The sequence below is a fragment of the Zeus faber genome (genome assembly GCF_960531495.2).
Source record: "Zeus faber genome assembly, chromosome: 13".
In the NCBI taxonomy this organism is placed as follows: Eukaryota; Metazoa; Chordata; class Actinopteri; order Zeiformes; family Zeidae; genus Zeus; species Zeus faber.
In genome coordinates, this window is record NC_137198.1 from 14,595,412 (window position 1) to 14,620,500 (window position 25,089).

The following is a 25,089-nucleotide window of genomic DNA, read 5'->3' on the forward strand; positions in this document are numbered from 1 at the left end:
AATCACTGCCCCAAATAACAAGCGGCAGCCGTGAGCTCGGCGGACAGCATGACGTCACCGTGAGAGCGGCGAACTAAAACAATCAGCCTCACTCCCTCCGCCGCTCCCCGCCCGGACCGCGCCGCCTGCGGGACCACACGCGTCAGAGACAGGAGCCGCTTCGCGATCGCCGTCGTCGCCTCGCACCGCCGCCGCTCTTCCCGCTGCCCTGCCCGCCATAGCCGCCGCCGACCGCACTCCGTCGCCCCTCAGCAATGTCCGCCAACGCGAGTGACGAGCCGGGCTCCGGGGGAGAGGACCGCGAGCGGAACGGGCTGTTCGGGAGCCGGTTCGACGAGCCGCGCGAGGGGAGCGCGGAGGGCGCCGGCGACCTGGAGCAACGGTTCCGCCGATTTTGCCACGACGACGGGGAGAGGCCTCCCGTTGCCATGGAAACTGCATCTACAGGTAAAGCGGTCGATCGCTGTACGTGGACGCCCCGGGGTCCAGGGAAGAGAAAGGGGGAAAGAGCGAGGCTTGCGGGAAGTTCGGGTGTGTATTACGGGTTTAAATGGGTGGGAGACCCAACACGCGTCCCATTTTCTGGGGGCTGCGCAGCGCGAAGGTTGCAGGACAAACCATTCCATTTAAAGTTCTCTTTCTCGATTTAGTTCCCGTTGAATTAAAGTGGTAATCCGTTATTATTTTGTTAAAAAAATATAAAAATAAAATCCCATATCGGATACTTCACCCCCCCCCGTCCCCACCAGCTGGCACTTCATAACAAACATGCATTCGATGTACTTGTGCTATGCGTGCGCATCCTACATACTGTTTCCATCCTGGGTGGCGGGGTCCGCCTTTCCCGGCAAGGAGGCAAAGATGGGGCATGCGCAAGAAGTGAAGGGCCGCCAAGGCGCATTTGATAAACGAGCGTAGCTGTGGTCAGTACACTGTCGTTATGGATGACGGCACCCTGGGTTAAGACAGTAGCCCCACCACCACAAGTGACCTCGAAAAGCAAATAAAAAGGAGAACGACCTGGATTTTTGGGGAAAAAAAAAACCCCTGAATTCTGGGAATTGCAGCGTAATAGGTGGAAAAATAGTTCATGACCATTCCTAAAAGACTACACTCTCCCATTAGGGACTAGATCTCTGTATATTCCTATGCAGCATGCCTTGTAAAGCTTGTTGAACACTGAATGCCTCACGTCATTGAAAATCGTCAACAGAATCTAACAAATGTAAATAGACTATGAAATGGAAAAGGCAAATAGGCATGCCTGATTTTCTGTAAACCCAACAGTTTATTTAAAACAGGACCAAAGCTTCCCATCTCTTAATACTATTGTCTGACTTGTTGAGGCCTTTATCAACCAAATTATTTCTCAACAAGGATTACAGTTGCAATGTAGTATTAGAAGCCTATTGGTCCTATAGGTTAAGTAGCCTGTGTAATATTGTCCCGGTCTTCAGGGGGGCAACAATAGACTGATGACAGTCTGTCGTTGTGGTTATAGTTCATACTTCATTTCTACCATAAGTCTGTCACCCTGCCTGGCGTGGTTAAGGGCTTGCTGCTATTTTTAATCCTGAAGAAACAGGGCTCGCCATCCGCTTGGAGAGCAGAACTGGAACCCTGCACTTTCCTTTACGGGTCTACTGAAATATTCATGAGGTGGTGTTTAAAGCCACTGTCTAACTTCCTCTCGCCCTCCCTTTGCTGAGGCAGTCCGTCAACCCCGCCGCAAGAAAAGCAAGCTTCTGGGAAAAGAAAAGCAAGCTTCTTTGAAAAGAAAAGCTTTTTTTCCATACGCCACAAAAAGAAACATAAGCACATTTGTATATTTTCTGAGGTGTAAAGAACCAGAGTAAATATAACAACAGGATTACGTTGGTGGAAACCACCCGTGAGTGGCATACAGACATAAAAAGGGTGTTGGTCCTTAGAAATGTTGTCTCTCTGAGTGTAAAATGAGAGCCGAATAACAAATGGGCTGCTCGGTATTTGGATTCACGTTTCCTAAAATAATCAAAAAGGTTCCCGTGCTACTGTGTGAGACAGGCAGCAACTCGAGCATGCAGACAATGACACACACACACACACACACACACCGACTATCCATGCGTACAGATTGAGCATAAGTAGGTGAAAATAGGTTCTTCTTATTTCTGCCATGTACAGTGAGCAACGTACACTCCATAGAGATAATCCATCCCGTCAGTCGCAGTCTTTTCGGGCACAAGGCGGATCTGGACGTCGCTAGCAGGACGGGAGTGGACAGTGGGCCCTGGGAAAAAGACATGCGCTAGTCCGTCCCGATCTTTGTCATGGATCTCTCCCCCCGACGATCGCCCTGCAACAGTTCAGCCGTGCTTCTCTCCTCTGCTCTGCTGTGCACATCACGGTTCGTTCAACCCTAGAGTTCAGCCTGGCAAGCTCCGGGCTATCTGACCAATGCCCAACACGCAAGGGCGGCCCTGCGAGCGGAATGAATGCTTGTTTCGCTGCAAGATCTCCAGAATTGATTGACCCATATCTATTCCAAATCTTGTCGTTACGAGTTACATAGCATTAGATCACTAATAATGCCGTTTTCTACAGGACTGGGGATGGCTGATCAGTTACTGTTGGAGGACAGCAATTTAGCCGCATTGTATATCTTGCCTCTTTATTAGCCTTAACTTTTTCTATGCTGTAAAAGATGATGGATGAAAACGTTTTTGGAGGACCTCCTTATAAATCAGGAATTGTGGCATCATGACCAAGTCTGATTTTACCGTGACAAGCCTAATGGGGATTCTGATACGTGCAAGTTGCAGACATTTTGAGAAGGTTCTCAAGCCCTCTGCCATAGGAAAATACAAACTGATCCACATTTAACGTTGTTATCAACAATGCCTCCTAATTTCCGACCCCCTCAACCAATTCCACCGATGACAATCTTTGATAGATTAAACACACCAGCAATAGGCATTAGAGGTTTTTCCAAACAAAGCAATGGCTTCTACGAGGATAATGTCTGAGTCTGTCCCTGGTGCATCACATTAATGACAGGGCTGAGCAAGCGCACCACCTATTGTGCACTTTTTAATATCTATCGCTGAAAGACAGACAGCACTTAGTGGACTGCATGGGACGACCCAGAGCATACACAGATACAGAGCTCTCAGAGCTCTCAGATACTATTTATATTCCTCAGGGGGCAGGCAGTGCAATTCCTTTTAGAGGGCTACATGAATGATAAAGATGCAGGATAATGGGTGACAGAGCAAGGGGTAAGCTTAGTGCTCGGATACATTGAAAGTGTGATGGCAAGGTCACAAAATTCAAATCCTGAGACCGTCCCGGAAACTAGGTGTGGGAAAATAAACAAATAGATTTTGTCAATATTTCTCGACCAAAAACATCTTTTTAGCGTGGCCTCCAGTTGGGCCATGGAGTGGTCAACCATGAGAAGCTGTCCCGCTTCAATTTACGACTAAGGTGTCGGTGTTGCTCTCATTAGACTGAGTAGGGTAATTAAGTTAGGGTTTTATAATGTATGAGCCTGCCTCAGAGGACGATTTGGGCCTCTGCACGTTCTGCGCCTGGCCACATTTCCAATCTCATTCATATTCCAGAGGCTCCACAGGCCAATTAGCGTGTGCCGAGGGAAGGACACATCCATGTACAAAGACATGAGCACAGCAAACAATCTATGTCTATCATGGTAACAAATCACAATTATTGTTTATACCTATTTAAGTATCATTCCCAAACAAACAAGACAGACAGATATAATTAAAAAGGCATTTTATGTATGATCTTATCACTGTTTTTGCAACGACTGAAAACACTTTAAAGGGCAAACCACATCATGAATCTGGATGTTTATTTTCCCAATAACATATTGGAATCCTGAAGAGCACTTAATCCTGTGGATAATTGTACCTGTAGTACACAAATACTTATATTTGACCGTGTACTAGAAAAGGCACTTTCTAGTGGACCTCCCTGTACAATAACTTGCCTGTAGAGTGAAAAGGAAGTGCCGATCCAAAGGCACACTGAATTGATAGCTTTGACGCAAAGCAGACTGTGACAGGCAGATTGTCTGGATTGCCCTACAATCTATCTGCCCTGCTCTATTCAAGCAAAGAAAATAGGATCAATACATTTGAAGGCAGGTTCCAAAGCATACAAGGCCATCTGATTCTGAAAGGAGGCCTTTATGCTTCAAGATGACTGTCCATTGATTTTCTTAAAGATGGGGAACACACTTCAAGTTTTCTTACAGTAAAAATTATATGCTGTGGATCAATGTAGACCATGGTTATTGAATCCCCATGCCTTACAAAGTACTCGCTCAATTGCTCAACCTGCTCTTGTAGCTATGCTTTGTACCGCCGTGAACTTTGAACCCCTGTGACTTGTCTTTTGTGTATTTCTTCCAAATAAGACCTTGGTTTATCCATATAGGATTCCAAAAGCTATAGACAATATAATAGATATTTAGTTAATTCTAACAACCGAATCCAAAGTATAAAGCAGAGGGTACACTGAAAAAGATGTGAGAACAAAAGAAGTAAGAACCACCGGAGAAAATGTCCCAGCACACCGTCAGCGGAATACTCAATAGGAACTCGATAACAACTCAATAAGAACTCGAGAATAAATGGAATGAATAAAAGTTACAGTGCCATGCAAGAAATTAATCAAAGAAACAGGGCCAAATTGTGATGGCTAGACGACTGGGTCAGAGCATCTCCAAAACAGCAGGTCTTGTGGGGTGTTCCCGGTATGCAGTGGTTAGTACCTACCAAAAGTTGTCCAAGGAAGGACAACAGGTAAACTGGTGACAGGGTCATGGGCGCCCAAGGCTCATTGATGTGTGTGGGGAGCGAAGTGTAGCCTGACTAGTTTGATCCCACAGAAGAGCTACTGTAGCACAAATTGCTGCTAAAGTTAATGCTGCTATGATAGAAAGGTGTCAAAGCACAGTGCATCACAGCTTGCTGCGTATGGAGCTGCGTAGCTGCAGACCAGTCAGAGTGCCCATGCCGGACAAGTGAGCATCAGAACTGGACCATGGAGCAATGGAAGAAGGTGACCTGGTCTGATGAATCACATTTCCTTTGACATCATGTGGATGGCTGGGTGCATGTGCATTGTTTACCTGGGGAAGAGATGGCACCAGGATGCCCTATGGGAGGAAAGCAAGCCGGCGGAGGCAGCGTGATGCTCTGGAAAAATGTTCTGCTGGGAAACCTCGGGTCCTGGCATTCATGTGGATGTTGCTTTGTCACGTAGCACCTACTTAAACATTGTTGCAGATCAAGAATACCCCTTCATGGCAACGGTTTTCCCTGATGGCAATGGAATCTTTCAGCATGATAATGCATCCTGCCACACTGCAAAAAAATATTAAGGAATGGTTTGACGAACATGAAAAGAGTTCAAGGTTTTGACTTGGCCTCCAAATTCCCCAGATCTCAATCCCATCTAGGATCTGTGGGATGTGATGGAACAACAAGCCTGATCTATGGGAGTCCCATCTCACAACTCATAAGACTTAAAGCATCTGCTGCTCACGTATTGGTGCCAGATACCACAGGACTCCTTCAGAGGTCTTGTGGAGTCCACGCCTCGACGGGTCAGAGCTGTTTTCGCGGCAGGAGTGGGACCTACATAATATTAGACAGGTGGTTTAAATGTTGTAGCTGTGTATAAGTCAGGAATTTTGTGTTGAGAGGGGCGTCTGTGTAATAAATGATAATAAACAATACAAAATAATAGACAATAAACAATCCACTTAATATATTTTGAAAAAAAATGCAAAATAGCTGTTTGTATTACAAATGAATATAACATTTGCATGCAATGGAGTATTTGGAATATTTTAATTCTACATTCTTAAATGCGGAATTCTGGCGAAGGGAATCGTTAAGGGTTGTAATAAGAGACCTGTAATACTCTAAATGGGTTGGTTTTCATTAGGTCAAGAAGAGAAACAGAACTCCTGAAAGGTGACACCCAGTTAAGAGGGTCACATGTGGATTAATGGCGTCATCAACAAATGCAGTAGTTTCACATATGTTCGAGTATCAATTTGCAGCAGTACTACTGGGATGAATGATAGTGTATGCCTGCACACACAGCATGATAAATGTGGGTCATCTGAAAGTCAACACAGCTCATTGTTGTGGAGGATGGTTAGGGGGGCATCTGAGCCAGCACCGTCTCTGGTTTCTCCACAAGGGACTCTAAGCTACATGGACATGTTGATCTACTTGCACAGTTTTATGACAGAACTCTGTATAAGAAATATGTCCTTACATTGTTCCTTGAATTTCAAACACATGCACTTTTTCTTTTGCCATCGGTTGCTGGACTCATAATAGATAACAACAGGGCTGTAAATCAAATATCCTGTGCATTTTCAAGGCTCTTCTCATCACTTCAGCTTTTCTCACATGTTTCTGTCTATGGCTTGATAATTAGAGGCCCATGCATAGCAGGGATTGTCAAAGTGCATTAGCTTAGGAGCTGCACTGGCCGCATAGAGCACAACAAAGGCGATGCCCCCTTCGTAGATGTGTTTATTTAACTTCACCATTCCCTCAGTTGCACGATTATGTTATTTGGCAAAAATGTGAGCCGAGACTTCCTCTGTTGGCACATACTTTACAATGCCTTTGAGTGATTTGACTTTGCTGGGATTTTCTGCCGTCTGGGTTCAACACCACATCAGCCGAATCATGGTGCCCTCATCTCGGCACGTCGAGCAGCTCCTCGGCGCTGCTCCCCTTATTGTCATTGGAGACAAGCATGCATCCCCATCATTTACACACATGCCCTCCGGCAGGTGAGAGTGAGCAACTCTGTCAGTATTACGTTAATACGATGTGTTGTTACAGAGAGGGGGTGGCATTACCTGCAGCTGGTATTCAACACGGCTGTTGATAACCCGCCGGGGCAGAGTTCACCCCTTTTCACACAGTAGTGTGTTTAAGTGCTTCCCACATCTGCACCGCCGGTTGTTTACAGTGAGTCAGAAAGGGCCAGATTATGCATGTGTTGTCGGGGGTTGGCTAATGGGACCTACATGATGGCAGTACTTTAAGAGGATTATACATTGGGTTGGGCTTTAGTATTGGGCTCTTGTGTTACTGAAAATGACCTCATATACAGTTAAGACATTTCTGAGCTACACATTAGAGACATCTAAGCATAAAAGTAGACAAGTAGTTCAAGAGTGCTGACAGTGGGCCCTGTTTGGCTTTTTTTAACCATGTTATGTCACCATTCCCCTGTGTCCCAGTATGGGTGTGTAGTGTTTATGCCATTCCACTGCAGCACCGTGTATTGTTAATGACTGTGCTCAACAGGAGGAGTCAGAACAGAGAGCAGAGGGGAAGGGTGTGGTGGGGCTTTTCAGAGGAAGGACAGGGAGAGACGGGACGTCCTGGCTCCTCTGTCAGACTGTCATTCTGCATCCCCCTCAGATGAGCTGTAAGGTTTCCATTGACCAGCCAAGCAGCTGGACCCAGTCTATTTTAGGACCACCTCTGCCCAGGGTGAGGCAGGGTTTGAGAGCAGAAAGAGGAGGAGCTTTAGGGAGAAAACAATGAACTAAACTACAGGATGCTTAGTAGTGTAATGCAAATTCCACATCGAGCTGCTCATCAGGTGGTGTGCAGGCTGCTGCTGTGCATGTGTCTTAATATTTGCGTTGATAAACCAAGGCTCAAATGTACAGCAAATGGTACTTACTAAGGATACAGTTTAATCAAAGCTAGGTTTTCTGTGTAAATGTAGCCGAAATTTCAAGTTTAATTTCTGCATGGCAGGATGCCAGCCTGCATGAACACCCTCGCCAGCATACAAAGAAGACAACAGATGTGACCCAGTGCTTGCACATTTTGGACGTGCAAAGAAATGTTCACTATTAAACCTGTTACCTGCCATTAGACTAGCACCTAACTCTGCACCACACAGCTAGACATACAGGTATGTGTACATCATGTACTGTACGTGTGACTAGACTACAGACAACCCGTCTCTGTTGCGCATTGATGATTTAAACCTTTTAGCTGGCACTGGTGCCATGGCTTTTTGGGGGTTTGAACAATCTGCCTTTGTCCAGCGCAGGGGACAAGCACCCTCTGTTACTGCTGCCTCCCTGATCAGCACAACCCCCTCCCTCCCCTCGCCGTGTCCCCGGCTCAGCTATGCCTGCTGCTCAGCGGTGCCACAGCCCCCCTCTGCCCCACCAGCACCGGCTCAAGCATGGCCTTGTTGATCTAACCAGTCATCTTCCTAATTGAACAGCTCGCTTATAGGCTGATTTCATTCTAGCCGTGTGATGCAGGCAGACAGTGGTGTCATTTTGTCTCGGCTGGTTATCGACGCAATAAGAATGCAATGTTCTAATGGCTAATGGAAGTTTTATTCAAATTAATTTTGTTCACATGGCCAGTGCAGTTTGACATTGCATCTGATACTTATCTAGCCTCATTTTCTTATCTTTTACTCTCTTTGTGCAGGTGACACCTTGTCTGGTATGTTTAGAAAGCCCATGACTGACGATGGGGATCTATACACATCCCTAATGTCCAATCAGAGCTTCCCGTCAGGCCAAGAGTCCTCATACCTCCCAGAGGACTTGAATCCCACCAAGTCTTCCCATGACCGTTTCACCTCCCAGGATGCCTACGGCATCTTCAGCTCAGACTCCAAGACAACCTCCAACCTAGCTGAAGATGTGCCCAAATCGCTGCAATGCTCAGAAAAGACAGAGGCCTACAACTACATGGACATCAGCCATGGTGACGACTTCCGCAGCCAGCGTCATGAACCTCTGCAGAGCCTGCCAGACAAAGCACCATCCGGCCAGGACTCCTTTGGAGGCTACATGGACAAGATTCCTGGAAGACATGAAGAAGAGGAGGACGAGGAGGATGAGGAAGAGGAGAACCTTGGACCGGCATTGGACTCCCACTCCTTCCCCTACGTGGAGGAGCCGTCCGATGAAGAGCTGTCAGACTACCGCTCCTACCGGAATGTTTGTGGCACCCCGCAAACGGCCAGCCCAGTGAAAATCACTCTGACAGAGTCCCATTCCCCAGCAGTTCGAGCCGAGCCGCAGCAACGCCTCTCCCCAGGCGGTGCGTCCGACCGTGACAGTGTTCTCAGCGTTGGCCTGCAGGGAGTTCCAACCGTGATACTATCTGAGCCAGAGGACAACAGCCCTGCTTCCACTCCCAGTGATTCACCAACAGGTAGAAATGCACACATATCACATGCACAAAAATTGCTTTTTCCTCATCTACATTGGGAATATTTTTATTTCAATATTCTTATTTAGAGATAAATGTGAGATAAAGCAGGATAATATATAAAAATCTATATTTATGAACCATAATGTAAATTATGATGAAATTTCTTGTATCCATTTTCTCTTCCCTGTTTCTTTATTTACAGAAAAAGGATTCCCTTCTAATGACATGTTTAAGTCTGATACAGTGAAGCGTGCTCCTAAAAGCAGCAGCGCAGCAAACAAGGCCAACAGCAGGGATCTTGATGGCAGCAGTGCAGAGTCTGGCGATTCAGAGATCGAGCTAGTGTCTGAGGAGCCTCCCTTCCGCGAGACATCCCCCACCACCAAGGTCAGCGGCGGCCCGTTTTCCCAGGCACCAAGCAGTAAGCCTAACAATCCCTTTGACGCTCCCCCAGCCACCAAGGGGGGTTTAGGCCTGGCCGGCAACCACGCTCTGCCCACAGCCTACAGCATCCTGAGGGAGGAGAGAGAGGCAGAGCTGGACAGCGAGCTCTTCATTGAGTCCGCGTCCGAGGAGAGCCCCAAGAGAGAGGGAGCGAGCGGCCCCAAGCAGGCGGTCAACGCCCCCTCCCCTCTGGTCCCGAGCACCGCCCCGGCCCGCACGCCCCCAGAGGTGGCGCCAGTCGAGCCACCGATCAAACTGTCCAATGAGAAGATCAAGACCCCAGTGAAGACCGAGGACGATCGCCCCAGCAAGCCCAAGCCCCCTACTGCTGCTGTGCCCCCTGAGGTGCGTGCGGAGAAGCCCCCCCAGGACGGGTTTGGCAGTAAGAGTGACGCCAGCAGCCAGGACAAGGGAGAATTTGGGAAACCTGCCTCCACCTTCCTGCAAGGCTTCAACAAACAAAAAGGTTAGTCAGATTTAGATTTTTGATTGGCAGTATTTTGGTGTGACATACTGTAGGAAGGTAAATAAGAAGCAGTAGATCTGGTTGCAATCACTCTTGCAGGATGATTTTGATTCCATAATGACCTTTTGAAATGTTCTCTTGTTGGTTTTGCCGCAGCTTATGTACCACTATCGTTATTATGCTTCCATCCTTCCAGAAATAATGCTCTCAGCTTTTGGACAGGTAGTATTGCATCTGCCGTTGTAACCTTGTGGAAATGCGATCGCATGTCCGTGCCTTTGGTTCATAACTGCTTTTGAAAATGACTAATGGTGCAACTTTGACCGAATCTTCTTCCGACTTACTGTTACTTACTGTTCCTGCATGTGGGTTTGTGAATATCCTAATATCTACCTTCCTATACTACGAAAGAGCTTGTTTGACATAGTATTGCGTTGTTTAGTTGACAAAGCCAGGAAATGAGGGGTGGTTGCTGGGAGCCACAGGCTGCTGGGAAGGGCTGTGTCTGATCACAATATCTGCTTCCCTCTGGTGGCGCGCCGAGGTAGAAAAAAAAAAAAAGGCAAGCTCAATGACGATGCATCGTTTGGCATCATGGCCATCACTGCGCTGCACGGCTACAGCGGTACACACTTCTCTCCTCATGGAACTCGACATTGTCATAACCGCAAGAAGTCCTTGGACACAATCAAAATCCTCAGTCTGTCGTACTCCCACATCGCAACGGGCCATCTGTCTCCCAACACCATTTTTATCATCCTGTGACTTTCACTTTGCGTCACACTCAGCCGGTGTTAGTTCTGCCTAATCTGGCCATTTGATGTTGGCACTTGTATTTTCGACTTCTAGCGGCTGTTCTCTCTGTCCTCATAAACAGAGGGTTTACATAATCCTGTGATGTCAAAACTGGGGCATACAGACTTAGAGGCTTAGAGTGATTCTGCTCGCATCCCAGATAGTTGTAATTATAGAGATCCCATAAGATTTGTTGTCGTATTCATTATTGTATGCACTAGTCAGAAGGAAAGGGTTCATTGCTTTCCTGGAGTTATGTTGTGTGTTGAAGAGCTGGCTACACCAGATGTACACAGACTCCGAACAATATGAAAAAATGTATTTTTTCTTACTTGGTGAATGTCAAGCTGAAAAGACCGCCTCTTGCTTTGTTTAATAACAGATCACTAGAAGGTTCTGGAAATTCTAAGAAGCAGGTCGTGTGTTGTAGGAAATGTCTTCTACACACCACTAGAGGGTGCAAGGCACCAGGTTTTCCACACCATCACTTCAGTTAAGACTAGAAGACATCATGTTCCAGTCTGGGCACTTTACCTTGCAGTTGCCATGGCAACAGAGACCTGGGCGCATGCTCATTTGGGGTCAGAGATATTTTGTCTCCTTGCCGATTGGTTGTTATTGGCAGTGAGGCCTGCCAAGGTTGCATCGAGCAGAAGGCGAGAGGAGGGGCTGTCTGCAGGGTGGTGGACCGAGGAGACAGGACACACAACACAATTCAGGTTCACAGCACCCATACATTGTATATTATCATAAAATAATTGCTCCCTCCAAGGTGCCATCACCATGGAGACGGTACTGGTGCCTCTATAGCAAAGAGCTTTTAAACGTCCCGGTGTTATAAATTCAGCCACATACATCTTAACACATACTGTACATCTTTTCATCATCCATTTGCATGACGAATGCATTCTGATAACCAGCACGGGGGGTTTAACGTCAGACCCTGTGTAAGTGTGTGAATGTAGAAGGGAGGAAAACCATTCAGCACATACATTTACCTTCATGTCCCTTAGACACCGAGCCCATGCAGGGACCATTGTGCCTTCTGAGCAGAATATATGTGTATTAATTATGAAAGAACAAGCACTTCAGCTTCTCAATTATCAGCAGAGAATTCTGAAAATAGCAAGTTGCATCCCTTGCTGCAAGCTTGAACCTTTTTCTGTACAACTAATGAGTAGCTTTGTGTTAACAAGATTGTTCCTTGACAACACAAAGTCTCAAGACTTTCCCCCAAGAATCCCTGGACAACATCGCCTGGCGGCCACATGAGGTAAAGGTTATTAAAATAGCGTCATTTAAATAAACAGGCCTGATTGTTCTCTCTGAAAGCAAACATTCGGTGACTCATTATTTTATTAACCAGGGGTATTTAATAACATGGAGTAACATAATTTTATTACTCTGATTAAATAACAATCCGGAAACAGAGCCAGAGAGGCACCCGGGCGATTAAATGAGCACATCTGTCTGATCAAAGTAGGTGGGTTAACCCTTTTACCAAATACACCAATCAAATGCTCTCAATCTATTCTGAGACTTATTGTGAAAATCAGCTTATCTCTTTCAAGAACCACCCCCCCCCCCCACACACACACACAGACCACTACCCCCTACCCCCTCTCACCAAGCCCCAGGCTCCTAATCATTGCATGGTTTGCTGCAGCAGCTACTGTGCTGTTTACAATTTGATCACCCCCACCCCCCCACTCTCTCTCTCTCGCTCTCTCTCTCGCTCTCTCGTTCGTTATCGCCAGCGCTGCTCCACACTCAGCATCAGCCCGTGTGCCGACAGCACCTTGGAAACCTCCCTCCCTCCCTGCCTCCCTGTCATCCTGTGCTACCCTCCTGCGTCCATCCCATCATTCATGCCTTTGTGGGATGAGTGAGTGAGTGAGTCAGTCAGTGCTACGGAAAAAGAGAGACGACAAAGAAGAGAAACGGAGGATACACAGAGAGAAAGAGAGACAGAGGAAGAGAGAGAACAGGGACGCAGCCGATCGCCAGCATGCAGGCCGCTGCAGACATGACCAAGAAGGAGTGTTCCTGGAGCAGTTGGAGAGGCCAGGGTACCCATGATTTTGCCATTTCTCTTTTTGTCGGTTTTACATGCTTGTGCCTTGTCCCGTTGTCGCGTGTGTTTTGGCCGTCGGAGATAAGTGGCGTTCCCGGTTGAACCGCGTCCGGATTATTCACCTTGATGGTGCAGAGAGGCGGGCTGCAGATTGTGCTTATGTACGTGTTTGAATGCATATTTTTGACAGTAATTGTGTAAGTGAACGATGTCGTCTACCCGCGCCGCTCATCACGCAGGCTTACAGAGCGAGTGTGCGTGAGACAAAAGAGGTGTGGGGGTGTAAGGTATCTTACAGGATGAATGCATCCACACGCTGTGAGCCGTCTGTTCCGTGCGCGCCGCTGTGGCAGCCAGAATTGAACCTGGGTGTGTCATTGTTGTCACCCTCCCCTGTCTGGCGGTCCCCGCTGTGGAGCGATGTATATCTGGGGGGTTAGTGCTGAGCCTTTTTTTTTTGTCTAGCGAGGCTAACGGAGCATCCGGACGGCACTGACAGACTGTCTCCATGGAAACCAGGGCACACCCATTTTGATTACATCAGTCCTCTCTCTCCTCTTTTCTCTCTCTCCGCCTGGGCTGCCATGGCACCTTGCAGAGACCGGGCTTCGTCTCTTCCCATTGCATGCAGGGCTCGCCCTGTCGAGCAGAATTAGGGACCATCTGAGAAAATGGCTTCTCTTCCCTCTCCCTGTGTGCGTTTGAGTGTGGTTGAGCGGCTCAGTGTTTTTATTTAGGAAATGGAGACACAGTAGGACCGTCCGCTCATTGTACCCATTGACTGATGTTAACAACAGCTGATATTGTAGATGCGCAGCCAAAAAAATATGGTGCCCCTCCTTGATAAAGAAACATTTGTCATTGCACACATTCCTGACTCATATGGCATTGGATGTGGCCTAAATTGGTCGATGACATAATAGCCTGTCCAGAGGGGTCCATCCAAAAGCTGATTCATTCCTTTGTATTCATCACACCTTGAAATTAAGTTCATACAGTCACCAGAGGGGGGTTTGGACAAGATGGAACTTCTTCACTTTGAAGATGAGTCAGTTTTAGCTGTTCCTTCGCATGTGAGCTCATTCTGGCTGCAAGCTTAATTCATCACGCAGCCTTCAGTCCGTATAGATGGCACACCAGGCTGCGGAAATGATTGGCTGAATCTTCATTACGGTGTCTTAAGTATTACTAGCAGTCTTTTGTGTTGGTGTGCTCAAGTGTTTTAATAGGGTCAGGCTGAAACTAGCTTTGCTACAAAAAGAGCAATCATCGTCTTCAGAGCAAAATATTTCTCCTTCTGCTTTGAATAACAGAGCACTAGCACTTCCTGTTTGCTCGGATCCATCATCCTGTTATCAGTGGGCCTATGAGCTCTGAAGAGCCAGACAGAAAAATCACCCGATCGAAAACGATTTTGTGTTACTAACTAACTTCAGCCTGCAGTATCAACATTATAATTCTTGTCTGCTACAGTTTGTATGATCGTATTATTTAGATCGGGGGTCTCAAACTCAAATGACCTGGTGGCCCCTGGGCATGTCTTCAGGGGAAAAACAATGGGGGAAAAAATGTAAAAAGTAAAATTGTGTGGAGTCATTAAGTGTTGGCGGGGCCAAATTTAACAATATGATGGAAAATATAGCAAGTTAACCCCTGGTTTACACCTGTCTGTCTTTCTCTCGTTGAGGTGGTCTTGTTACAGCCCGCCTCACGTCAAACTGGCTATTGTCCTTTTGTGCTCCACAATAAAGGGAGTGGCCGTCTGGGTCCGGCGGGGTGTGGAGACACATTATTTGCCCCTGATTCCCCAGATTGAAAAACGAACGGATCTCTCGCTGTTCCAAGAGGAACGCCTCCCCCCTCCCCTCCCTTCATCAGCCCCTCCTCCCTCTTTCTCCATCGCTCACCGAGCTGCGGGGACTAGAAAATGGAGCATGGTAACTATGGTAACTGCATCAGGCAGGTGCTCGGTCGATGCTTATCCGCCGAAGCCTTTTTGATAGACGACGAGAATACAGCTTTTCCCCCACGTTTCATTGTCGCGTCATTCTCAGACTGGTGCTGATGCGTAGATTATAGGATGGAGGTTTTGTACAGTCTGAGACTTAATAAATCGTGCCGATCCTTCCTTCCTTCCACCATTTTGAATCAGAGACCCAGGCTTTATTTCAGTCCATGCTTGGCTGTCTTTGTCGCTTGCCGATGGCTATGCTTAGAAGCCAGGGTATAAAAGAGCACATAGGGAGGGTATGTGTGTTAATATGTGTGTGTGTGTGTGTGTGTGTGCTGGATTGCAATTTAGTTCTTTGGCAACCGCTCCCTGTAGCCCCCGCCTGCCTTCGTCCCCCTGCTCAGGCAGGCAGTGATTTGCTGGTGCGACCCTGGTCCCTCCCTCCCGCTCCGGCAGGGGAGGGCCCCCCCTCCCTCATTGCTCTCCTTTTGTCTGTGCATAAAGCAGCTGCCTCTTTCCCTGTTCAGCCATGGGAGCCGCAGGTCAGTATTCGCTTCTACAGCACTAGAAAAGCTTATTTGCTTCTGTCTGCAATACGCGCAGGCCATCACAAAGCATAATTTGCTGTCGCTGCTCAGCGTCCATCTGTCCAGAAAGAACTGTCCTGTCCTGTCTGTCTGTCTGCCTTGTTGTCTGTCATTCCAGCTGCTCAGTGTGCTACCTGCTTGCCCGTGCGTGCTCCTCTCTGAGCATCTTCATTACAAATTGCTGTCAGGGTGGTAAAAAAAAAAAAGGGTGTGGAGGGTCGGTCGGACAACAACGTAGAGATGCTGACAGCATCATGGGATTCTGTAATACTGATAGACTGACCACCGTTATTGATCAGGGGGAAAGATGGGTAGGTCACTGTCGCCAATGTAAACAGTTGGAAATGCTGATTAATTAGCCCAAAGAATGGGGACGACATAGTGGTGACCAGCAGAAAACATCAGCCGCCAGTCAGACGAGTGCCCTCTCAGCCCCGGCTTTAGCTTGACTTTTGGCCTCCACAGATGCCTTTTGGAAGAGAGTAAAGATGGCCGTCATCACTATGCCGCTCACAGCTCCACATCTAAAATTAGAGCAGGCAAGCAGGATGGCTCAGAGAGGCAGAGACACTGCTCAGGGGAACCTGGGAGCGGTTCACTCTCTTCACGAACGCAAACATGCCCGAAAACACCGGGGCTGTGCCGTCCCCTCCGCTCCCGTCTGTTCCAGGTATCACCACAAACAGACGCCAGTTCCACTTCCTCTGACGGTGGACACACTGGGAGAGGCAGCTTGTCCAACAGAGGGGAACCGAGTGACAGTTCTCATGGAAACAGCCATGTTTCTGGCCAACATAGAACACAGAGGAGCACCGTGTCGGCCGCAAGAGCCGTAATGGTACACCGGGCTAATCCTCCATCTTGACTCGGCTGAGGGATCTGACCTGTGCCTATCGCCTCCAAAAAAAAAATAAAAAGTTGAAGGCACTATTCAGATGTGTGAAAGCGGTTAAAACAGGACCGAGTGCTTCTTTGACGTGGTACCTTTGTGACAACAACCATGTATACGCGCAACGTCACAGTAAAGATAACTCAATCTTTCTGGGCCCCGAGTGAAGCGCTGTGTCAAATCCTCATCATCCTTCAGCGCCGACCACACAAGTGCCGGCTCACCCGGTCACATTCAGCCGATATCTGAAAATTCTGCTGATAGAGCCTTCTGTTTCTGCTGCCGTCTTCACAGAGCTGCAAGTCAATCATTAATGCAGCTTGTGAGGCAGGCTTCTGCCGGTGTACTGGGGTCTAGAAGGACTGTACGGGTTGTGTATGTTTGAGACCAAGGCCAGGTGCTGCCAAGAACACGTCAGACCCAGATAAGGAGCACCACCGCTGCAGCATTTGGCATGGCCGTGGGCCGGCTCCCAGTCAACAAGTGAGAGTCGGCTTTTATCATTTGAAAAGGTCGCTCTATATATAGGGGCAAATAACCTAAAGCAAAAAGTTCTCACCAGGTTCAAGCCACACCACAATCGCATAACTTGATGAAGAGCTGGGTTAGGAAGCTGGGTTATGACGGAACCACGTGACTACTGACGAGTCTCAGAGGACGTCGGGTTGTGAACAGCTTCCAGTCATTTGACCCAAATGTGCGTTGAGTGGTGCATGGCAGCCTAATCCAGTTAGAAAATGATAGGGCCTACTTCTGGCAGACTGGTGGGGGTTTAGTCATGCTATAGTAGTGTCGGGGCCTGGGCAGTGCGGGCGCTAACCCTCTCCTTCTTCCTCAGCTATTGACCTGCTCTACTGGAGGAATGTGAAGCAGTCGGGAGCCGTATTTGGCAGCGTGCTCCTGCTCCTCTTCTCCCTGACCCAGTTCAGTGTGGTCAGTGTCGGCGCTTACTTAGCCCTAGCAGCGCTCTCTGCCACCATCAGCTTTAGGATCTACAAGTCCGTGCTGCAGGCCGTGCAGAAGACCGACGAGGGACACCCGTTCAAGTGAGTAGAGCTGAGGGGATTATGAATGGTGTGTGTGTGTGTGTGTGTGTGATTGAAAACTGTGGGTTTCTCATCCGTACCTGTTGCACCTGTATTTTCTTCCAGAGCCTTCCTGGAGGTGGAGATTGCTCTCTCCCAGGACCAGATTGGAAAATATGCCGACAAAATCCTGCTGTACTCCAACACCTGTATGAAGGAGCTGCGCAGGCTGTTCCTGGTTCAGGACCTAGTCGACTCATTGAAGGTAGCGTGCTATTCACACCCATGCATAATTAATTCAATGCGTTATGATGTATCATTGCATCACAGAGTAGGTGACATTATTTAATATCTTTTTTTTGTGTGTTTTGTTTGATATTTTAGTTTGCTGTTCTGATGTGGCTCCTGACCTACGTTGGCGCTCTCTTCAACGGCCTGACACTGCTCATTCTAAGTAAGAGTCTTCTCCATTCAGTCCCTCTAGCTTTTCACCCCTCCACACTTCCAGCAGGTCTCATTTATTTTTCCACCTGTAAAGTCGCAAAGATCATTTCAGATGTAGTGCAGAAACACATGTAAAACAGCCCAATTATGTCAATCATTTACAAGACCAGAGCGGCGTGCTCCACATGCCCTGACAAGACCAACACAGACGGCCAAACTCTTCTGCTTTGACCGCTTCCTTTGCAAGAACATTTGGTTCATATAAGATTCTTACATCCGGCAGAGAACTTATTATATTTTCTTCTCAGTACTTTAAATGACAGGTTACCGATAGATTTGCGTGGGTGTTAATTTACTGCAAAATGTGAAAAGTATAACCTTTATTTATTCTAGATAGCTAAATGGCTGGTATTCTCATTATTGGTCACAATATGTTAACATGCCCTTGCTCCCCGATTCTCGCCAGCCGTGGTTTCCATGTTCACCATGCCTGTGGTCTACGAGAAACACCAGGTATGAGTGGAAGCTTCAATTTCACTGTAATCCCAAATCAAATATGGCTTGGAGAATTTTGACCCACCGATCTCCCTTTCCTTTTTTTTTTCTCTTCTCCCTTTTCTGCTTCCAGGCACAGATTGACCAGTATGTGGGGCTAATACGCACCCAGGTCAACTCCGTGGTTGGAAAGTAAGGTTTTGTTTTTTTTCTCCCTCCCATCAATACTCCTACTTGCTGGGAGGGTAAACAGAGAAGGGCCTTTTGGTTTAGTATATGAAGAAATCATTCTTGTCAAGCAACCTCTCTCTTTGTCCCTCACCAGGATCCAGGCAAAGATCCCCGGGGCCAAGCGGAAGGAGGAGTAAGCGCAGTCGGCCACAAGTGCGGTCCAACTCAGACGCAGAGAGCTTGCTCACTAGTCAAGCCCAGTCGTCATCCGTGGGGCATAGTGCTACGTCATCTTGCTGTTCTCTAAAAAGAAAAACAAAAAAAAAAAAAAAACACACCACTGGAGAAGCCCTCACCCTGTCTAGAACAGTTGACACCCTAAAACACGCACACACTCGCAGTTAGTCACACGTACAGTACAAGGTCCCATTTCTACGTAGACAAGTACACGATTCCAAACAATTTCTCTTTTCTTTTGCGTTGCTTGTTAAGTGCATGAAGTCGAGCCTTGAGTAAATATTTGATATATATTTCGTGTAGTTTTTAAAATCATGCTACATTTTGTTTTGCAGTGCTTACAAACAAACACGTTTTGGCACAAAAGCTAAATGTCCACAGAGTTACTCTGCTGCAAATGTTAAATCCTGCTTTATGTTTCAGAGATAGCTGGTGGGGCTTCTCTCAGTATATGTCAATATATATAAATATCAAAATGATTTCCTTTGGTGTTTTCAAGCACAAAATAATTTGACAATATGCGTCCTAGTTGTGGTAATTGTAGGGTTTTGCTTTTGTATAACCATAAGGAACAATACACGAGCTCATGTTTTAGGTACTGTTGTTCGGCTACTATGAAGACAAGGGGTATCTAGTGATATTTAGCTTGTTTGAATAAATGTCCAACTTTGTACTATGTTCAGCTATACTCAATGTAGTTCTTAGACCCTGGACTAACTATTTGCACTTACAGTATGTATTTAATTACAGGATTAAGAAAAAAATAAATGTACCTTGATGTATACTGTCATCTTTTTAGACATTTATGAAAGAATGCTACATCTTAAATCCACCAATCGGGCAAAACTGGGCTTATTGGAGATCACAGCTAATCCTTTATCTTTTACACCGTGAACAGAACTCCACGGGGAACTGCTGGAAAAAGCTGAACTAGTTGAACTTGCACAAAAAAACCCTTCCTTTTAGCATGTGTGTGTGCATGTGCATGAGATATGTAGCTCCCTTAGGTCATAATGAGCCCCTGTATTTAAAAGCAGACTGAGCCTCCTGCTGCAAACAGAAATATTTTTATTAGCTTTCTGAGGGAGCGCCACTACAGCAAGCTTCACAACAGGACAAACTGAGAAGCAAGCAACGTGCCCCTGAACCAACGGCTAGTGTTCAGAACTGATGTAAATAGAAACAATCAACACATTCCCACATTTAAACAGAGGAAAACTTAAGAAAAGCACTATTTTGTATTACAAACGCATTACAAAATGAAAAAAACATTTCAACTCAAACCACAGCTCAGTTGTTGAGGAGAGTGATTGGATGCAACTGGAACAGAACACCTCTGCTCCTCCTAGTGGCACGGTTAACAATGGCCATCTTAAGGGATGGACTCACCTATACAGATACAAAAAACACATTCAAAGCAGTGCTCATTTTAAAAAGGTTACAACGGAACACAGATGCTATTAATTAATTGTAAATTAACACTGAAGTCTCATTGTACCTGGTCCCATTTTCCTGGTTTCTCGTAGTACACCGGATAGACTGCTTCTCTCTGTGGTGACTTGGAGCACAGTCTGGACAACACAAAGTAAGATTAAAGGTTGCCGATGAGACACTCGTCTCTTCTAGGTGTGTGTGTGTGTAACGACCTGATGAGGCGCTCTGTGCAGTTTTCCTGAAAAAAACGGATCCTGTCAGGTCCAAGATCCAGAGGTCCATTGGGCCCCTCACACACCAGGAGGTTGATGGCTGCTCTCAAGGCATTTATCTGACCGCCCCCCAAAAAAAGGGACAGGATTCATTATAAATTTGCAAAAAAATAAACATTTACAGCGGGAACTTGTGGCTGCGAGCTCATGTAACCTCGACGATGTCTTCCACATCAAACTTGACGTCGAAGGCCAACTCGATGTCGTGCTCCGGCAGCAGCGCCTCCCCATTGTGCTCGTTCCACCCCAAGCCACAGAGGGCGCCGGTGTAGCAGGTCCTCTCTGCGTTGGTGCTACAGAGGAGGACGGGAGAGGACGGAGAAGGTTTACTGACGAGGGGGGACACATCCTTAACAGATATGGCGTTCTTCACTGACCGCAATTCCATGGCGGGGCTGAAGAGCATGATGAGGAGAGCCGGCAGTCCTGGGATGTCAGGCATGAGCGCCGTCTTGTTCAACAGAACGTGTGAGCCTAAGACGGACGCGGGCAATGGTTATTTCTCGATACCGTCGTCGTTAAAACTCGGCCCACATTGCGGACACACCTGTGGAGCTAATGTTCACGAATCCAGCCACCAGCATCCTCTGATGCTTGTCCTGTGGGTTCTCGTTCAGGGCCATCGAGTTCACACTGAACCTGTCCACGTACACAGACCTGGATGGGCACGGGCCGTTAACGATGACCAGATTAAAAACAGTAATCTGTGTTGTAGTTACAATCTGACCCATGGGGAGATGACGCTTACTTGTAGATCGCGTGGCTAAATCTGTGGAAGTTGACTTTCAGAGGGCTGGTTGGTCCACGGACCAGAACCTATAGTGTTATGGTAGCGGGAGACAAAGGATTTTAACAGCACAGTGCATCACAAAAACATTATCATTCATGTGGATTAACACGTATGAAATACACTTTCATTGTTTCCATCCCTGCGAACGGAATGGGCGCGGCCTTGACTCGCAGCCATGAAATAAACGCCGCACATGAACTGGGCTACTCAGATAGTGCCATCTGCTGGACACACTGATACTACCAGCCCATGGAGAGATGACGCCCTCGTGTGGTGAGCTCTGGTAATGACACCAGGTCCAAGCAGCTTTATATGCGCCACAACAATCCCATCATCGTCTAAGTTATGTTAACAGCAAAGCAAGTTGTGCAGTTTGGACAACGGTTATCGTTGCCCAATTAGAACCTTGATTAAGACTGCTAGATTTCTACTCTTACCGCACAATTTCTTTGTGCATCAATACTTTTCTTTTTTAATGTACCTGTGATACAGTGAACAAATATATAGTCATCCCCTTTTTCTGGACCAAACAAATTCAACAGTAAAGCATAATGAGAACTAGGTCTGCTGACATAGCAGTACAATCACACAAAACCCATGTGTATAAATTCTTGCATGGAATTTTGCCAGCACTCCAAATATTATTTTGCATGTAACCCTTCAGCGTTAGGCAGCCTGTGCGCTGCCTTGCCTTGGTCTTGTGGTGGGGCTCTGAGTTTTTGGAGAGGTAGGTGAGCAAGGTGTCGATCAGCTGCTTCTCCTCCTCTTTTCGGTCTGTCCAGGAGCTGCTGGTGGCGTTGGGAACGTAGGTGCCCTCCATCAGGTCCTTGTACAGTGACACTATGACATCATGGTTTTGCTGCAAGTAAGGAAAAAAAAAACGGGAAAAAAAACACCCACAAAGAATTATGAGAACTTGGTCACAGTCTGGATCTGCCAGAGTCTGGGTTTGTACCCATCGTAGGTAGGCATGGTTTACACAACAAATTTACACAATACGAACTTATTCACTCCTACTTCACATTCAAGTGTTTCGACTTGTCTCACCTTGGCGTCGTAGCTGGGCTTGGCCTTGATGGCGTGTCCCTCCTTCACCATTGTGTCGGCCACACTGACACTGCTGCTCTCTGTGTTGATCAGCAGTTCCACATGCATGACGCCATGCAGGATGGAGTACAACTTTACCATGAGAGAATGGCCCTTCACTAGCGTGATAAAACGGTCCCGGGCCCGACTGCTCCACAACGCCCCTGAGATCAGGGACAGGGCTGAGGGCCTCATGCCGGCAATGCAGAACTCCTGTGCCTGGAACCCAAACACCATGCTATCATCAACACAGTTTCTGGATTGCAGTGCAACATTTTTATTCATTACCATGGCTATGACTGGGTATCAGTTAGGTAATTTTTTCGTTACCCAGCCCCAGCCTTGACATAACTCACTTGGAATGGCAGTGACATGAGGTCAGCAGGAATCTCCCTGATGCTGCTGCAGGAGACCAGTAATGTGTTGCCAAAGTCCAAAAAGAAAACCTGTATGACGATACAAAAAAAACCCAGTAATATGCAATGCAATGTTATTCTTTCAATATGGATCATGTTCAGGTTTCATTGATTTACATTTGTGTCATATAGTATATATGAAATAATATATGTACAGTATACTATAGTAATAGTCAGCGATCAGCCACAACATTAAAACCACTGCCAGGTGAAATTAATAACAATGCTCATCTCATTCCAATGGAACCTGTCAAGGGGTGGAATGTATTAGGTAGTATAAATGCTTATCTTGTTCCAATGGCCCAAGGCTCATTGATGTGCGTGGTTAGAGAGGTCTAGCCCGTCGGGTCTGATCCCACAGAAGAGCTACTGTAGCACAAAATGTTGAAAAAGTTAATGCTGCTATGATAGAAAGGTGTCAGAACACACAGTGCATCACAGCTTGCTGCGTATGGGGCTGCGTAGCCACAGACCGGTCAGAGTGCCCGTGCTGACCCTGTCCACCACCAAAAGCTCCTACAATGGACATGTGAGCATCAGAACTGGACCATGGAGCAATGGAAGAAGGTGGCCTGGTCTGATGAATCACGTTTTCTTCTACATCATGTGGATAGGCGGGGTTAGGGTCCATCCAATCGAGCATTTGTGGGACGTGCTGGAACAACAAGCTCGATCCATTAGGGCCGCACCTCGCAACTTGGTGCCAGATACCACAGGACACCTTCAGAGGTCCTGTGGAGTCCATGCCTCGACGGGTTAGAACTGTTTTGGTGGCACAAGGTGGAGCTACAAAATATTAGTGGTTATTGTGGTGGTTTTAATGCTGTGGCTGATCGGTGTATACAGTAATGTATTCCTACTTATAGTAATACATTCTTAATTCCTAACTCAATGACCTTATCAACCCCTAGTCAGAAGTCATATCCAGTCCAGACAATACACATTTCACTGCACGACATTATGACACAATTAAGAAACACAATCTAAGGAGGATCACAGAGGAAAAATACATTTTTATAAGCCTCAGGATTTGTACACATCCTCTATGGAAGACAGGATGTGATTCACTGAGAAGAGAATGTTTGTGAGGAGTGAGTGAGCGAGGCGCACCTCCACTGAGTTGCCGCGCAGGTGCAGGATCTTGGCGCGGTAGTAGAGGCTCTGCTCGTTGCTCTCCGAATACGGTGCCAGGCACAGCAGGTTGGGGTAGAGCAACATGCCAACAGGAAGTAGCTTGCGAGTGTTAATCTCTGAAGTCAGATGGCGCTGCTTCTCCATGCTGGCCTCGTCTGCCTGAAAGCCCCAGAACTGACCCACCTCCACCACCTGGGGTGCCACATCAAGGGACGCAAATGGTTCTTAAAATTTGGGATATTTGATTTGGATCACATGAGAGAACTAAACTTTATTATATCTTCGGCGAACATGTATATTCTTGTACAATTTTCTTAAACAGCGTTCGTACAGGTAAAGCAACCTCAATACGTTCGTAAAGTTATTTCACCAAGATCTTTCATACTTTCCCTGCGGTAAGCATTATAGAGAGAAAAGAAAAATCCCAGAATTTTTAGGCATTTATTCAAATACCCAGTACATTTCTATCCTTGAAAACGTAACATTAAAGACAAAGAAAATTCATACTTTGCACGGACCTTGAACCAGTGGCTGTGCGGGAGGGGGTTAAGACCCAGAAGACTGACCTCTGTAATGTTGACGACAAACATCTGGTTGGGCGGAAGCTTCTCTGGGTCAATGGAGCTGCTGAGCACTCCCACCGGGTGAACAGTGTCGTTCTGGCAGTCCACGTTTACCCTGCACCGTAACCATACACAGGAGTATCACCTGGTCATACATTATTAGGGCCAGGCAATAATTCAATAATATCTTTGTTCATCATCTTTCATTGATCTTGTCATTAAATCAAGACTTAAAATAATGAGCTAAAATAAGCAAAGGCTGTTGCTGTTGAGGATAAAGTGTCTTGTTAAAGAATGCGACAGCATGTTGGAAACTCTCTAGCTCAGTTGATTCAATGCCAATCCTCTGTACTCAATAAGCCACCCTCAATATCAAATACCATATTTCCTCAAATAGTGACGGGGCCTTTATTTACCTCAACTGCAGAGGGCACCAGGCCTCTGTTGGAAGAAGGCTTATATTAGAGGCAGGCTTTTATATCTAATTAATTCGGTTTGATCGCTATATTTGATTAAATTTGAGTATGAATTTTAAATCAAACTTACATCTGAGTGCCATGCTATGCAAACA

The 25,089-nt window shown here is 46.7% G+C and overlaps 2 protein-coding genes across 4 annotated transcripts in view; one reads left to right on the forward strand and one right to left on the reverse strand.

Annotated features, from left to right (window-relative positions):
• The first annotated feature begins 91 nt into the window (after nucleotides 1-91).
• Nucleotides 92-19,605, forward strand: rtn1a (reticulon 1a). Of its 3 annotated transcripts, XM_080011804.1 has the most exons (9): nucleotides 92-447; nucleotides 8,511-9,245; nucleotides 9,448-10,155; nucleotides 17,290-17,497; nucleotides 17,603-17,741; nucleotides 17,861-17,930; nucleotides 18,387-18,433; nucleotides 18,549-18,607; nucleotides 18,741-19,605. In XM_080011804.1, exons 1-9 carry the CDS (start codon nucleotides 255-257, stop codon nucleotides 18,781-18,783), a joined length of 2,202 nt encoding a protein of 733 aa, XP_079867930.1. In that variant the 5' UTR covers nucleotides 92-254; the 3' UTR covers nucleotides 18,784-19,605. The 3 variants fall into 3 exon arrangements, with proteins under 3 accessions (XP_079867930.1, XP_079867931.1, XP_079867932.1); XM_080011805.1 differs by lacking the exons at nucleotides 92-447; nucleotides 8,511-9,245; nucleotides 9,448-10,155 and adding an exon at nucleotides 12,886-13,019; XM_080011806.1 differs by lacking the exons at nucleotides 92-447; nucleotides 8,511-9,245; nucleotides 9,448-10,155 and adding an exon at nucleotides 15,431-15,517.
• Nucleotides 19,606-20,113: 508 nt separating this feature from the next.
• The window catches only part of tdrd9 (tudor domain containing 9), a gene marked incomplete at both ends in the record, with an annotated part of 28,325 nt that continues 23,349 nt past the window's right edge, over nucleotides 20,114-25,089 (reverse strand). The window contains 11 exons of the mRNA XM_080012007.1: nucleotides 20,114-20,212; nucleotides 20,322-20,394; nucleotides 20,470-20,588; nucleotides 20,684-21,003; nucleotides 21,077-21,186; nucleotides 21,278-21,345; nucleotides 22,011-22,178; nucleotides 22,367-22,624; nucleotides 22,762-22,851; nucleotides 23,932-24,147; nucleotides 24,522-24,633. Of these exons, the coding sequence (XP_079868133.1) occupies nucleotides 20,114-20,212; nucleotides 20,322-20,394; nucleotides 20,470-20,588; nucleotides 20,684-21,003; nucleotides 21,077-21,186; nucleotides 21,278-21,345; nucleotides 22,011-22,178; nucleotides 22,367-22,624; nucleotides 22,762-22,851; nucleotides 23,932-24,147; nucleotides 24,522-24,633 (1,633 nt within the window). The remainder of the gene's footprint in view (nucleotides 20,213-20,321; nucleotides 20,395-20,469; nucleotides 20,589-20,683; nucleotides 21,004-21,076; nucleotides 21,187-21,277; nucleotides 21,346-22,010; nucleotides 22,179-22,366; nucleotides 22,625-22,761; nucleotides 22,852-23,931; nucleotides 24,148-24,521; nucleotides 24,634-25,089) is intronic.